The following is a 17,383-nucleotide window of genomic DNA, read 5'->3' on the forward strand; positions in this document are numbered from 1 at the left end:
TTTATATTTATTTATTCTCTTTTTCATAAAATATGTATTACTTATTACCAAATCTCTTTCTACACATAGCTCAATTAAAGGCTCCCCATTTACATTTACCCCTGGCACCCCAAATTTACCTACTACTCCCTCCATAACATTTTTACCCACTTTAGCATTGAAATCCCCAACCACCATTACTCTCACACTTGATTCAAAACTCCCCACGCATTCACTCAACATTTCCCAAAATCTCTCTCTCTCCTCTACACTTCTCTCTTCTCCAGGTGCATACACGCTTATTATAACCCACTTTTCACATCCAATCTTTATTTTACTCCACATAATCCTTGAATTAATACATTTATAGTCCCTCTTTTCCTGCCATAGCTTATCCTTCAACATTATTGCTACTCCTTCTTTAGCTCTAACTCTATTTGAAACCCCTGACCTAATCCCATTTATTCCTCTCCACTGAAACTCTCCCACCCCCTTCAGCTTTGTTTCACTTAAAGCCAGGACATCCAGCTTCTTCTCATTCATAACATCCACAATCATCCCTTTCTTATCATCTGCACAACATCCACGCACATTCAGACTTCCCACTTTGACAATTTTCTTCTTCTTATTCTTTTTAGTAATCTTTACAGGAAAACCTAGATGTATTTATATATATATGCATGTGCACGTCTGTGAAGTGTGACCAAAGTATAAGTAGGAGTAGCAAGATATCCCTGTTATCTAGTGTGTTTATGAGACAGAAAAAAGAAACCAGCAATCCTACCATCATGCAAAACAGTTACAGGTTTCTGTTTCACAGTCATCTGGCAGGACGGTAGTACTTCCCTGGGTGGTTGCTGTCTACCAACCTACTACCTATCTATCTAAGGTACATATATTACCATCCTCTGGGATACAACCCACAACAGTGACTAACACTCAGATACCTACTTACTGCTATGTAAACAGGGACAGCAGGTGGAAGGAAACATGCTCAACATATCTGAACTATGAACAAATACATGTATGTTTTTTTTATAAAACATGCAGGGGTTGACACAATGAAAGAATGTAGCATTTACCAATGGCCACAGATATTTCAGTAATGGCATTATCAGACATGTTCAGTCGTTTTAGGTTACTGAGTGTATAAATGCAGTCTGGAATCTTGTCGAGGTTGTTGTGTGAGAGGTCTACATCTGCCAGGTTTGTAAGATTCTCCAAGCTTGCCGGAAGATTGGATGGGGATCTCTGTGTGGCTCGCATATGCAGTGTTTGAAGAGCAACTAAGGATGGCAGCTGTCTGTAACGATAAAGTATATTATTATTATTATTATTGCTATTATTATTATTACAAACAAAACTAAGCACTAAACTCACATGGGTCATACACCAGGAATCAAGTATAACCCAGGAAGTTTAATTACCACAGGATAGTCCATGAAAGAGAACGTGTGGTTTACTTACAATAGACTCCTCAGGTCCTTTTCCTTGGGGTGAGACCAACTAACTATTTACTGATAACCTCCCATATCCCAAGAATAAATAATAGGGCTCCCCAGAAATAAATAATAGGCCAAAATTTTATACAAGTTCCTTGATAAAGAGTTTAATTTGGCTTAATATTTTGATATACAGTATTTATCTCAATGACAAATTAACCTAATTTTGCCAGAAAATAAACAGATTTTTAGCATGTATGTCACAAGATGTCTATACACTCACCTGAACTGAAAATGTGTTAAAGGATTGTTATTAAGAACGAGTGTTTGTAAGTGAACCAGCCGTCGTATCTGAGGTGGGAAGGTCTCCAGACGATTGTCACCAACATTGAGGTACAGCAGATCTGTGCAATTTACAAACACTTGTGCAGGAATTTCCTCAATGCTGAAACAGAAGATATTTAACCTGTAGATTCCACGAGTCATTACACAGTAAAACACACTTTGTAGAGGAAACTTTAGTTTTTGCTCCAAAGTGTTAGTTATGATTTGTTTCAAGCACTGTACCATGGCCTTTATTCTTCTACTGATTCATTATTCTATCTAACAAACTGTGTTTTCCTTCTGTAATACTACGATACCACATATGAAACACTACAGACCACAAAATAAAGGTTAGTCACAATAAATGACTATGAATAACCAGAATAGTGACTGGCAACTTGAAGAGTGGTCTATAGTTCTAGTTAAGCCCACAGGCAGTATATAATGCCTTGCAAATGAGGAATGAGAGGCAATCAAATATGATCCAAGAGATCATGGCTCCAATTCCTTAGACCAAGAGCCTTTTACTGAAGGCACTTTAATTCTGGGGAACAAATTAGAGAGTGCATTTTTTCCTTGTAAGCCGTTCAGTAGATGGAGAACTTTGTTAAATAAACTGGTACAAATGTTGTGGAGGGAGTAGTAGGTAAATTTGGGGTGCCAGGAGTAAATGAAAATGGGGAGCCTTTAATTGAGCTATGTGTAGAAAGAGGTTTGGTAATAAGTAAAACATATTTTATGAAAAAGAGGATAAATAAGTATACAAGGTATGATATAGCACGTAATGAAAGTAGTTTGTTAAATTATGTATTGGTGGATAAAAGGTTGATGGGTAGGCTTCAGGATGTACATGTTTATAGAGGAGCAACTGATATATCGGATCATTATTTAGTTGCAGCTACAGTTAGAGTAAGAGGTAGATGGGACAAAAGGAAAATGGCAACAACAAGTAAGAGAGAGGTGAAAGTGTATAAACTAAGGGAGGAGGAAGTTTGGGTGAGATATAAGCAACTATTGACAGAAAGGTAGGCTGGTGCAAGTATGAGTAGTGGGGGGGTTGAAGAGGGTTGGAATAGTTTTAAAAATGCAGTATTAGAATGTGGGACAGAAGGTTGTGGTTATAGGAGGGTGGGTGCAGGAGGAAAGAGGAGTGATTGGTGGAATGATGAAGTAAAGGGTGTGATAAAAGAGAAAAAGGTAGCTTATGAGAAGTTTTTATAAAGTAGAAGTGTTATAAGAAGAGCAGAGTATATGGAGAGTAAAAGAAAGGTGAAGAGAGTGGTGATAAAGTGCAAAAGGAGAGCAGATGATAGAGTGGGAGAGGCATTGTCAAGAAATTTTGATGAAAATAAGAAAAAATTTTGGAGCGAGATAAACAAGTTAAGAAAGCCTAGGGAACGAATGGATTTGTCAGTTGTACACAGAGTAGGGGAGTTAGTAGATGGGGAGCTGGAGGTATTGGGTAGATGGCGGGAATATTTTGAGGGATGTATAACATCTTTTAGGAGTGAAGAAGGGCAGGATGTGAGTGTGGGGGAGGTGCGTGAGGCATTACGTAGAATGAAAGGGGGTAAAGCAGCTGGAACTGACAGGATCATGACAGAAAATGTTAAAAGCAGGGGGAGATATAGTGTTGGAGTGGTTGGTATTTTTGTTTTATAAATGTATGAAAGAGAGGAAGGTACCTAGGGATTGGCAGAGAGCATGTGTATTTCCTGTATATGAAGGAAAGAGGGACAAAAGAGACTGTAAAAATTATAGGGGAATAAGTTTGGAGGGATATGTTGTGTATCTTCATACGTATATGCTTCTAAACTGTTGTGTTCTGAGCAGCTCTGCAAAAACAATGATTATGTGTGAGTGAGGCAAAAGTGTTGAATGATGATGAAAGTATTTTCTTTTTGGGTATTTTCTTTCTTTTTTGGGTCACCCTGCCTCGGTGGGAAACGGCTGACTTGTTAAAAAAAAAAAAAAAAAAAAAAAGTTTACTGAGCTATAGGTAGTAGGTTGGTAGACAGCAACCACCCAGGGAGGTACTACTGTCCTGCCAAGTGAGTGTAAAACGAAAGCCTGTAATTGTTTTACATAATGGTAGGATTGCTGGTGTCTTTTTATTCTGTCTCATAAACATGCAAGATTTCAGGTATGTCTTGCTACTTCTACTTACACTTAGGTCACACTACACATACATGTACAAGCGTATATATATATATGCACACACCCCTCTGAGTTTTCTGCTATTTTCTTTCTAGTTCTTGTTCTTGTTTATTTCCTCTAACCTCCATGGGGAAGTGGAACAGAATTCTTCCTCCGTAAGCCATGCGTGTTGTAAGAGGCGACAAAAATACCAGAAGCAAGGGGCTAGTAACCCCGTCTCCTGTATTAATTACTAAATTTAAATAGAGAAACTTTTGTTTTTCTTATTGGGCCACCCTGCCTTGGTGGGATACGGCCGCTTTGTTAAAACAAAAAAAAAAAAGTTTACTGAGTATACCAGGAAAAGTGTACAGTAGGGTTATTATTGAAAGAATTAGAGGTAAGACAGAGAGTAGGATTGCGGATGAGCAAGGAGGTTTTAGAGTGGGTAGGGGATGTGTAGATCAAGTGTTTACATTGAAGCATACATGTGAGCAGTAATTAGATAAAGGTAGGGAAATTTTCATTGCATTTATGGATTTATAAAAGGCATATGATACAGTGGTTAGAGGAGCAATGTGGCAGATATTGCAAGCACATATATGGAATAGGTAGTAAGCTACTAAATGCTGTAAAGAGTTTTTATGAGGATAGTGAGGCTCAGGTTAGGGCATGTAGAAGAGAGGGAGATTACTTCCCAGTAAAAGTACATCTTAGACAGGGATGTGTAATGTCACCATGGTGATTTAATATATTTATAGATGGGGTTGTAAAAGAAGTAAATGCTAGGTTGTTGGGGATAGGGGTGGGATTAAATTAGAGGGAATCAAATACAAAATGGGAGTTGACACAGTTACTCTTTGCTGATGATACTGTGCTTATGGGAGATTTTAAATAAAAGTTGCAAAGGTTAGTGGATGAGTTTGGGAGGGTGTGTAAAGGTAGAAAGTTGAAAGTGAACACAGATAAGAGTAAGGTGATGAAGATATCAAATGATTTAGATAAAGAAAAATTGGATATCACATTGGAGAGAGAGAGTATGGGAGAAGTGAATGCTTTTAGATATTTGTGAATTAACATATCAGTGGATGGGTTTATAAAGGATGAGGTCAACCATAGAACTGATGAAGGAAAAAAGGTGAGTGGTGCGTTGCGATATATGCGGAGACAAAAAACGTTATCTATAGATGCAAAGAAGGGAATGTGCAAAAGTATAGTGGTACCAACACTCTTATATGGGTGTGAAGCTTGGATTGTAAATGCTGCAGCGAGGAGGCGGATGGAGGTAGTGGAGATGTCCTGTCTAAGGGCAATGTTTGGTGTAAATATTATGCAGAAAATTCGGAGTGTGGAAATTAGGAGAAGGTTTGGAGTTACTAAAAGTATTAGTCAGAGGGCTGAAGAGGGGTTGTTGAGGTGGTTTGGTCATTTAGAGAGAATGGATCAAAGTAGAGTGACTTGGAGAAGGGGAAAGGAAGGAAGGTAGGGTAGGGGTTGTCCTTGAAAAGGTTGTAGGGAGAGGGTAGAGGAGGTTTTGTGGGCGAGGGGCATGGATTTCCAGCAAACCTGTGTGAGTGTGTTTGATAGCAGTAAATGGAGATGAATGGCTTTTGGCACTTGACAAGCTGTTGGAGTGTTAGCAGGGTAACATATAGTAAAGGGATTCAGGGGAACTGGTTATTTTTATATAGCCAGACTTGATTACTGGAAATGGGAAGTACAATGCCTGCATTTTGAAGGAGGAGTTTGGGATATTGGCAGTTTGGAGGGATATGTTAATATCTTTACAGTATATGCTCCTAAACTGTTGTATCTGGGTATCTCTGCAAAAACAAGTGATTATGTATGAGTGAGGTGAAAGTGTTGAATGATGGTGAAAATATTTTCTTTTTGGGGATTTCCTTTCTTTTAGGGTCACCCTGCCTTGGTGGGAGATGGCTGACTAATAATAAAAAAAAAATAATAATAATCTCCATGCAGAATTGGACCAGAATTCTTAATCTGTTAAGCAATACCTGTCATAAGAGGCGACTAAAATGCCAGGAGCAAGGGGCTAGTAACCCCCTCTCCTGTATATATTATTAAGTTTAAAAAGAGAAATTTTTGTTTTTCTTTTTGGGCCACCCTGCCTCAGTGGGATATGGCCAGTGTGAAGAAAGAAATAAGAAGAAGCTTAAATAAACTGATATAAGTTTGAAGTACATGCTGGAGGTGCATCACAAATGGCTTTCCATTACTCTCAATCTGGTAACAATAATGATTAGAAAAATGTAAATAATTAAATGAATGCATAAGCAAATTAAATGATGAATTCTCAGTGACTAACTGCTCCCTTCAAGGAAGGCAAAATTGATGACCTAGAGCATGTATAAAGAACTTCTACGGCACACATAAATAAGATAAAGTATCTAAATTACTGGGAACGGTTGAAGTCCCTCGATTTGTATTCCCTGGAATGCAGGCGAGAAAGTTGCATAATAATATTTATTTTTTTTTATTATCACACTGGCCGATTCCCACCAAGGCAGGGTGGCCCGAAAAAGAAAAACTTTCACCATCATTCACTCCATCACTGTCTTGCCAGAAGGGTGCTTTACACTACAGTTTTTAAACTGCAACATTAACACCCCTCCTTCAGAGTGCAGGCACTGTACTTCCCATCTCCAGGACTCAAGTCCGGCCTGCCGGTTTCCCTGAATCCCTTCATAAATGTTACTTTGCTCACACTCCAACAGCACGTCAAGTATTAAAAACCATTTGTCTCCATTCACTCCTATCAAACACGCTCACGCATGCCTGCTGGAAGTCCAAGCCCCTCGCACACAAAACCTCCTTTACCCCCTCCCTCCAACCCTTCCTAGGCCGACCCCTACCCCGCCTTCCTTCCACTACAGACTGATACACTCTTGAAGTCATTCTGTTTCGCTCCATTCTCTCTACATGTCCGAACCACCTCAACAACCCTTCCTCAGCCCTCTGGACAACAGTTTTGGTAATCCCGCACCTCCTCCTAACTTCCAAACTACGAATTCTCTGCATTATATTCACACCACACATTGCCCTCACACATGACATCTCCACTGCCTCCAGCCTTCTCCTCGCTGCAACATTCATCACCCACGCTTCACACCCATATAAGAGCGTTGGTAAAACTATACTCTCATACATTCCTCTCTTTGCCTCCAAGGACAAAGTTCTTTGTCTCCACAGACTCCTAAGTGCACCACTCACTCTTTTTCCCTCATCAATTCTATGATTCACCTCATCTTTCATAGACCCATCTGCTGACACGTCCACTCCCAAATATCTGAATACGTTCACCTCCTCCATACTCTCTCCCTCCAATCTGATATTCAATCTTTCATCACCTAATCTTTTTGTTATCCTCATAACCTTACTCTTTCCTGTATTCACCTTTAATTTTCTTCTTTTGCACACCCTACCAAATTCATCCACCAATCTCTGCAGCTTCTCTTCAGAATCTCCCAAGAGCACAGTGTCATCAGCAAAGAGCAGCTGTGACAACTCCCACTTTGTGTGTGATTCTTTATCTTTTAACTCCACGCCTCTTGCCAAGACCCTCGCATTTACTTCTCTTACAACCCCATCTATAAATATATTAAACAACCACGGTGACATCACACATCCTTGTCTAAGGCCTACTTTTACTGGGAAAAAATTTCCCTCTTTCCTACATACTCTAACTTGAGCCTCACTATCCTCGTAAAAACTCTTCACTGCTTTCAGTAACCTACCTCCTACACCATACACCTGCAACATCTGCCACATTGCTCCCCTATCCACCCTGTCATACGCCTTTTCCAAATCCATAAATGCCACAAAGACCTCTTTAGCCTTATCTAAATACTGTTCACTTATATGTTTCACTGTAAACACCTGGTCCACACACCCCCTACCTTTCCTAAAGCCTCCTTGTTCATCTGCTATCCTATTCTCCGTCTTACTCTTAATTCTTTCAATTATAACTCTACCATACACTTTACCAGGTACACTCAACAGACTTATCCCCCTATAATTTTTGCACTCTCTTTTATCCCCTTTGCCTTTATACAAAGGAACTATGCATGCTCTCTGCCAATCCCTAGGTACCTTACCCTCTTCCATACATTTATTAAATAATTGCACCAACCATTCCAAAACTATATCCCCACCTGCTTTTAACATTTCTATCTTTATCCCATCAATAATATACACTTGGAAAATCCTAGAAGGATTGGTAACAAACTTGCACACGAAAATCACTCCCTATGAAAGCAAAAGACTCGGCAGGAGATGCAACACAATAAGTATGGGGAGCCTGAGACTGTTCAATTGCCTCCCATCATATATAAGGGGGATTACCAATAGACCCCTGGCTGTCTTCAAGAAGACGCTGGACAGGCACCTAAAGTCAGTACCTGACCAGCTGGGCTGTGGTTCATACATCAGTTTGCATGTGGCCAGCAGTAACACCCTGGTTAATCAGACCCTTATCCACTACGAGGCATGGTCTCAGACCGGGTCGCCGGGGCACTGACCCCTGAAACCCTCTCCAGGCATACTCCAGGTATACAAAGATTCAGGAAGAGCCACTCTGTTAAAAATTTAATGCTGGAAGACTACAAATACTATTTAAATCTTCCATACAATGCAAAGTAAGAAATCAGCACCATCACTGGACAGCTGAAAATACTTGGCTATCCATAATGATTTGTAGAAAAAAAAGTTAAGAACCATGATGATTTCATTATAAACCCATTTAACATTTCACAAGGCCAGTGGAAACCTAATGCTATAGTTATCCTTGCCCTTAAGTCCCTCATTTCTGCACCTGAATTAAGACATGAAAACTGATTTTTTCATTTCAAACAGCACCATTTCTTCAGCTGATTTTTTTAACATATCGGCCATCTTCCACTGATGCCGGGGTACCCCCCCCCCCCCCAAAAAAAAAAAAAAAAAATTACATTTAGTAATTTACACAGAAGGGGTTACTAGCACTTTGCTCCCAAGCATTTTAGTCACCTCTTACAACACACATGGCTTACAGAGAAAGGATTCTCCAGCTGATATATTTAAACATTTTAATAATGTACAGTGGACCCCCGGTTAACGATATTTTTTCACTCCATAAGTACGTTCAGGTGCCAGTACTGACCGAATTTATTCCCATAAGGAATATTGTGAAGTAGATTAGTCCATTTCAGACCCCCAAACATACACGTACAAATGCACTTACATAAATACACTAACATAACTGGTCGCATTCGGAGGTAATCGTTATGCGGGGGTCCACTGTATTATATAATGTAATATTGTACATACCTCCCAAAAGGTGTCATGATTCTGGTGCAAGGCTCCTGATGCAAGGAATATATTTAAACTACCCTCCTCTTCCTTGTATCAAACCTGATTTGTCCCTTTTTCCAAGCACTGTACAATTCTTAGGTGTTAAGTACTTCCCCAGGACTATACAGTATATAACAGTGTAAATATAATGTAGTCATCAATGAATCACTTACTAGTTGTCAGAGAGATTGAGCACCAAGAGAGACTTTGCTTCTTCTAAACCTTCAGGAATTTCAGATAGACTGTTGTGTGAGAAATCTAACGTAGTTAAATCATCCATTTCGAAGAGATCACTGGGAATGCCAGATTTCTTGAGTTTGTTTCGGCGGACATTAAGAGATCGGAGGCATGGCAGGGCTGTTATTGCTCCATAGAGTTTTTCTAAATTATTGCCTTTTAAAGACAGATGTTCCTGAAATAAAATTAAAAAGTGTTAAAATTTTTTTTTAACACAACCCTTAAACGGTCCAAACAGATCGACGTTCAAATTCGTAGTGCTACAAAAGTAGATCTACTTTTTTTACATATTTTCAAATACAGTGGACCCCCGCATAACGATTACCTCCGAATGCGACCAATTATGTAAGTGTATTTATGTAAGTGCGTTTGTACGTGTATGTTTGGGGGTCTGAAATGGACTAATCTACTTCACAATATTCCTTATGGGAACAAATTCGGTCAGTACTGGCACCTGAACATACTTCTGGAGTGAAAAAATATCGTTAACCAGGGGTCCACTGTATAACAAAAAAAAAAAAATGTAGATAAAAATTTTTTTACACGTTTTCATGTGTAAAACAAAAAAGAAGATCTACATTTTTTACATACTTTCAGATGTTGAAAAAACGTATATATATGTTTGGACCATTTAAGGGTTAATATCTCCTACCTAGGCAGGGTGACCTGAAAAAGAAACACTTTCACCATCATTCACATTATCACTGTCTTGCCATAGGTGTGCAGATATACCAGTTTAGATGTTTAGATAATCTTAAAGAAAACAATGCTCTTAACATTTTGAAAGTGATACTAAATACAACATGGATGACAGAGGAATTATTTATTGACTGGCTTAATCATCACTTTATTCCAAAATTCATTTTAAGTGAGATGCAAGAACTTTGCATTCAAGTTTCTTTTATACCTGGATGGTGTTCCAGGGGTCAATACCCCCCACAGCCCGGTCCATGACCAGGCCTCATGGTGGATCAAGTCCTGATCAACCAGGCTGTTACTGCTGACTGCACATAAACCAACGTACAAACCACAGCCCGGCTAGTCAGGTACTGACATTAAGTCCCTGTCCGGTGCCCTCAAGACAGCCAATGGGCTATTGGTAATTCTCCTTATGTATGCTGAGAGGCAGTTGAACAGTTTTGGGACCATGACACTTGTGTTATCTCTTGACTTGATAATTTCTATACACATCCAGAACTCTTGGTGGATGTGCATCCACATGTAAAAGTTGTGTTTTTTGATTATCAAAAACAAAACTTTGAAAACAACCACTGGATTGTAGGACAATTTTTTTTTTTTTTTTTTTAACAAACTGACTGTATCCCACTGTCATCATCATTCACTACATCACTGTCTTGCCAGAGGGGCACCAGTACTACAGTTGAAAACTGCAAATATCCCCACCCCTACATCACAGTGCAGGCTCTGTACTTAGCAGAGATCAGATGGTTTTAGAATCGAAGGAATGTACAGTAAAATACATAAACACAAAGGATTATAATACTTAACAATTAATTCTGTATGCAGTATATAACCCTTAACAATGATTGTAGTTAACTGCATAAGAAGTCCTACATAATAGTCCATGTCTAGTTCTTAACCCTTTGAGGGTCCGTGCCATAGATCTACGGCTTTACGTTGAGGGTCCAAACCGCAGATCTACATCATAAGCTCAGCTCACTCTGATAAGCTGTGAGCGGTAAATTTTGGCCTAGATATGAGAGAATACATCTATTTGGTATGTGTGGATCACACAGAACAAATCCTGCAGCACATAGTGCATAACGAGAGAAAGAAAACTGAGACCGTAATTTTCGATTAAAACAGTGACTTTGCAGTGTTTTTTCGTATATTTTTTAATAGTTGTATTTGCAATTTCTTGGTCTCATTTGATAGAATGGAAGACATATTACAGAAATAGAGATGATTTTAATTGGTTTTTGTACTGGAAATGGCTTGAAACTGAGCTCAAAGTAGTGGAAATGTTAAATTTTTGCCGATGTTTAACACTTTCAGGGTCCCCAGGCCCTCTCTGAGACTTGTTCTCAGGATCCCCAAATTTAAAAAAAAAAAATTATTTTTTCTTATGAAAAGATGGAGAATCTTTTCCTGATCATAATGACACCAACAGTATGAAATTTGATGGAAAACTTACGAAATTATGCTCTCACGAAGTTAGCGGTCTTGACGAAGTTTACACATCGGCGATTTTGCCCACTTTGAGCCCTATTTTCGGCCAATTCCAGTATACTAGTCGACAAAAATCATAACTATTTCGCTAGAACTCCATTTTTTCTATCGAATGAGTACAAGAAACCACCCACTTACCAATTTCAACTATCCAATAAAGCGGTCAGAATTTAGCAATTTTGCCAATTTCACACAAATTTCAAAAGACACCAATTTCCGAATAGGGTCCAGAATAAACAAGAAAGACATTCCTGGCACTAAAATACACCTACTATTTATTTATTTATTTATTTATTTAGTAATTTTAGCATACATACAGAGGTACAAAAAAATACAGGTAAGAGCAGCATGCCAAAGCCACTTATATGCATAGCATTACGGGCTGGCTTAAAATTAACTTAAGATTAACTAAGCAATGATGAAATCAGTGATAAAACATTATTGTAAACAGATAACTATAAAGCACAAATGAGTATTACAAAGACAGGTCATATGGTTGCATGCATTGCTGTACATTCAGTCGAATGGAGTATTCTGTTAGGTAGTGTATTTAAAAAAATAATAAAGTTAGATTGGGTCCTAGGTTTAACATTTGTGTGATATAATTGTGAGTAACATTTAGGATATACAATTTATAAGGTTCAGTTATTCAGTATTTATTTGGTTTTGAGTGAGTAAGTGATCTTTGAGAAGAGACTTGAATTTATAAACAGGTAGTGTTTCTTTTATATTTACAGGTAATGAATTCCAGATTTTAGGGCCTTTTATGTGAATTGAGTTTTTGCATAGCGTGAGATGGAAACGAGGAACATCAAAGAGTGATCTGTGCCTTGTGTTATGGTCATGTGTTCTGTTGAGGTTGGCAAGGAGATGTTTGAGGGGAGGGTTAATATCAGAGTTAAGTGTTCTATGTATGTAATAGGTGCAGTAATAAGTATGGATGTTTTGTATGGTGAGTAGGTTGAGTGTTTTGAATATTGGTGGAGTGTGCTGCCTGTAGTGAGAATTTGTTATCATTCTAACTGCAGCCTTTTGTTGGGTAATTAGTGGTCTGAGATGGTTAATTGTTGTTGAGCCCCATGCACAAATTCCATAGGCGAGATAGGGGTAAATAAGAGAGTGATAAAGGGCCAGGACTTATGACTTACGACCTGCTCGACATACGACGACTCGACTTACGACCATGTTTTTTATGCCAAATTTCTGGGAAATAAACAAGTGTTTGTGTTGTACACAATGTTTATCCTAAACCTTACAGTATAAAATACAGTACTAACAGCATAAAAAGTAAAGTAAAACATGAAATACCAAAATAAAACAATAAAATAAAGTCATTACAAAAATGTTATGTTGATATTCAGTAGTAAAGTTTGACTTACGTCTATTTCGACTTACGACCGGTTTCTCGAAACCGAACTCGGCCGTAAGTTGGATGGTAGGTGTAACAAGTTCTCTGTTCGTTAGTCACAACCCCAGGCCCCTCTTATATTTCTTTGGCTTTCCACTTTGAATTTTTATTCTTACAAAAAATAGAAGATTTACTGTTATGCAGACTACTGCATTAGTGTAGAAATGGTATAAATGAGATCAGCGCACTTGTGAAAGAATATGAGACTCACCAGTTGACGTGTATTGGATGCTTGGCATGATTTGTTTACTTTTGAACTTTGGTAAAAATCGAACATTTCTGCTACTTTGAGCTCAATTTCAAGGTACTTTTCATTGTAAAACCTGTCAAAATCATCTCAATTTCTGTAATACAGTGGACCCCCGCATACCGTTGGCATCACATAACGTTTAATCCGCATACCGATACATTTTATCGCTAAAATTTTGCCTCACATACCGCTTAAAAACCCGCTCACCGCTGTTCATCCGAGACGCGTCCAATGTGCGCCTTAGCCAGCCTCACATGTTCCGCCGGTGGCATTGTTTACCAGCCAGCCTCCGCGGTAGCATCCAAGCGTACAATCGTAACATTTCGTATTATTACAGTGTTTTTGGTGATTTTATCTGGAAAATAAGTGACCATGGGCCCCAAGAAAGCTTCTAGTGCCAACCCTACAGCAATAAGGGTGAGAATTACTACAGAGATGAAGAAAAAGATCATTGATAAGTATGAAAGTGGAGTGCGTGTCTCCGAGCTGGCCAGGTTGCATAATAAACCCCAATCAACCATCGCTACTATTGGTGGTACAGCTGCTGCTGCTGCACTGTCAGCTGCTGCTGCTGCTGTAGCATCGTCTGCTGCTGCTGTAGCATCGTCTGCTGCTGCTGTAGCATCGTCTGCTGCTGCTGTAGCATCGTCTGCTGCTGCTGTAGCACTGTCAGCTGCTGCTGCTGCTGTAGCATCGTCTGCTGCTGCTGCTGCTGTAGCATCGTCTGCTGCTGCTGCTGCTGCTGTAGCATCATCTGCTGCTGCTGTAGCATCGTCTGCTGCTGCTGTAGCACTGTTGTTGGTGTGGCTTATTGAGAATATACCAAGAAACAATTAACCCCAGAGGATTTGCCACCCAGGATAACCCAAAAAAGTCAGTGTCATCGAAGACTGTCTAACTTATTTCCATTGGGGTCCTTAATCTTGTCTCCCAGGATGCAACCCACACCAGTCGACTAACACCCAGGTGAACAGGGAAAAATGCCTGGAACTAGTGCTCATATTGGTGAATTTAAAGCCAGCAAAGGTTGGTTTGAGAGATTTAAGAATCGTAGTGACATACACAGTGTGATAAGGCATGTTCTGGAAGAAAATACCAAACAGGACCTACAGTACTCAGGAGGAAAAGGCACTCCCAGGACACAGTGTCTCATCAGTCATTGCTGCATCTTCAATAAAGGTAAGTGTCATTTATTCTTCATTTAGTAGACTAGTACATGCACAATATATACTGTGCATGTACCACTCTACTATTGTGCATGTATCCTTCTCTTTGTGTGTAGGAAAATGTATATTTCACGTGGTAAAAATTTTTTTTTCATACTTTTGGGTGTCTTGCACGGATTAATTTGATTTCCATTATTTCTTATGGGGAAAATTCATTCGCATACCGATTATTTCGCATACCAATGAGCCCTCTTGCACGGATTAAAATCGGTATGCGGGGGTCCACTGTATGTCTTCCATTCTATAAAATGAGACCAGGAAAACTAGAATACAACAATAAATACCATACGAAAATACAGTGCAAAGTTGCTGTTTTAATCCAAAAACACAGTCAAAGTTTTTTTTTTTCTCATTACGCACTGTGTGCTTCAGTATTTATTTTATACTGCGCACACTGACCACAAAGACCCATTCTTTCATATGTAGGCCTACCAGCTTTCTCTCACTAGATTTGAGGGCGCTAGAATTTAGGCGTACTAGTACGTCAAAAACCCTGGGGCGTAAGCCGTACTAGCACGGCCAAAACCCTGAAAGGGTTAAGAGTAAACAAATGACCTCACACGTCTAATACACACCTGCTGGTGAGTCTAGTATACGTTCACAAACGTGGTGATATTATTTATACAATTATTACAATATTGCATAACAGTAATCTTCTATTTTTTGGTTTGAATAAAAATTTATTATGTGAATAAAAAATCAAAATGGAATTCATTAGTAAAGCCTAAAAACGTAACTAATGAACAGAGGAAATGCTAGTCTAGTGCCAGGAATGCCTGCATTGTTTATTCTGGACCCTATTTTGAAATTGGAATATTTTGAACTTTGCATTAAATTGGCCAAATTACCAATTTCCGATCACTTTATTTTGTAGTTGAAACAGTTGACTTGGCGAATTCTTGTGCTCAATCGATAGAATAGAAGTAATACTAGTGAAATAGCTAAGAATTTGGTCGACTGGAATAATGTAATTGGCCTAAAATAGAAGTCAAAGTCGGCAAAATCGCAGATGCGCAAATATCACTGACACATCAAAATTTGCGAGCATAATTTCGTCAATTTTCCATCAAATTTCGTACTTTTTGTTTTATTACCTTCAGAAAAAGATTATCTACCATTTCATAAGAAAAAAATAACAAAATTATTTTTTGAAAATTCTTGGACACTGGTGCACACTTTGAAATTTGGTCTCTGGATCCTGAAAGGGTTAATTAACATTTACGACATGATTAGTTGGCCTGAAATGCATTGCACAGTTAGTTTTCTTCTGTGCCTACCAATGTATTATTAGATGTAAACTACATTGTTTGTACTGCTTAAGGAATAAAAATTGTATTATACTGTACTGTATTTTCCTCTTTGGGGGACACTAGCCTCTTAATATAAATTTGCTATGTATGTTTATTTTTTTGTTTACATCAGGATGAATATGGATAAATAAAATAAAATATACAAGTCTCTGCCTCCATCCTTTCAAGAAACTGAACTTTGTGACAAGACCCATCAGAGTCCACTCTCAAGGACAACAATGAATTTCAAGGACCCCAATGGAAATAAGTTACTTTGTCAGACTTTTATGGGCTATCCTAGTGGGTAATTTACACATACGTATGATAATTGTACTTATGTACACCTGTACCTAAATAAACTTACTTAACCACCTCATTAATCTCTATGAATACAACACATTCATATAACAGTGATTTTTCAATACATTTTGTAATATGTAAATATGTAATATGTAAATGATATGTGTTAGTTTGCATATTTCGTATAATAGATCATGTCTCCAGCGATAGGTTATTCAATGTTCAATGTTTTTCAACTGTCCTGACGAATTTGGAGTTTAAACATATAATAATACTGTGAAACAATGAGGGACCATAAAATACATGACCATCCAGTGTTGCCCAAAATCCATCATATCTTCACCTACAGGGTATGCCAGAAAATCAATGATTTACTGTCTATGATAACTGACAGCTGTTTATTCAAATTATTATTATAATCAGGGAAGCACTAGGAGTGTTTTATATATACATATACAGGTGTTCCTCAAGTTACGATAGGGTTATGTTTCAACGAACCCATCAAAAGTTAAAAATATCGTAAGTCAAATATGAATATATGCTAAATAAGTAAATAAATAACTAGTCACTGAATAAGTAAATAAACAAATAATTACTGTGACTAACTAAATATCAATATTGAAAAGTAAATAAATGAATACAAGTTAAGGATTTGCCACCTACATGCTGGATAATTATCTTAAGTTTCATCTCCAAAGTAAATGCTTTCGCACCATTGAAAAAGTCAAAATATCGTAAGTCAAACCATCATAAGGCAAGGAGCTCCTGTATATAAAGCATCTCCATCACAATCAAGTGGCAGACATTTTAAACTTAAAAGAGTACTAACCAACTTCTGAAGTTTACTGATTTCCTCAGGCACAGTATCTATCCCGGTGTTGTTGGCACGAAGCCATCGAAGACTTGACATGTCTTTGATGCTCCGAGGGATGCCAGTTTCCTGTAAATAATATAATACTGTACTCTAATCACAATATTACTAAATCCTCTTGGAAAATTAGTTATTGGTATTAATAAAGAATACATACGTATATGCATTTTATTTCTAAGTTCCTTAATATTATAGTATCTAAGTACGAGAACCACAATGAAAATAATTCACACTGACTTTTATTTTTGGGTTATCCTGGTGGGTAATTTACACTATGTGTGATAATTACATTTAACCCGTAAACGGTCCAAACGTATATATACGTTTTTACCGCTAGTGCCCCAAACGTATATATGCGTTTTATGTGTCCTACATTTAACAT

The 17,383-nt window shown here is 38.2% G+C and overlaps 1 protein-coding gene across 1 annotated transcript in view; it reads right to left on the reverse strand.

The window, feature by feature from the left end:
• fliI (FLII actin remodeling protein) overlaps nt 1-17,383 on the reverse strand; it is a 140,045-nt gene that overhangs the window by 107,522 nt on the left and 15,140 nt on the right. The window contains exons 2-5 of the mRNA XM_070083904.1: nt 16,960-17,070; nt 9,404-9,642; nt 1,705-1,866; nt 1,062-1,282 (exon numbers count right to left, since the gene is read on the reverse strand). Coding sequence (XP_069940005.1) covers nt 1,062-1,282; nt 1,705-1,866; nt 9,404-9,642; nt 16,960-17,070 — 733 coding nt within the window. The remainder of the gene's footprint in view (nt 1-1,061; nt 1,283-1,704; nt 1,867-9,403; nt 9,643-16,959; nt 17,071-17,383) is intronic.

The sequence above is a fragment of the Cherax quadricarinatus genome, chromosome 11 (genome assembly GCF_038502225.1).
Source record: "Cherax quadricarinatus isolate ZL_2023a chromosome 11, ASM3850222v1, whole genome shotgun sequence".
NCBI lineage: Eukaryota > Metazoa > Arthropoda > Malacostraca > Decapoda > Parastacidae > Cherax > Cherax quadricarinatus.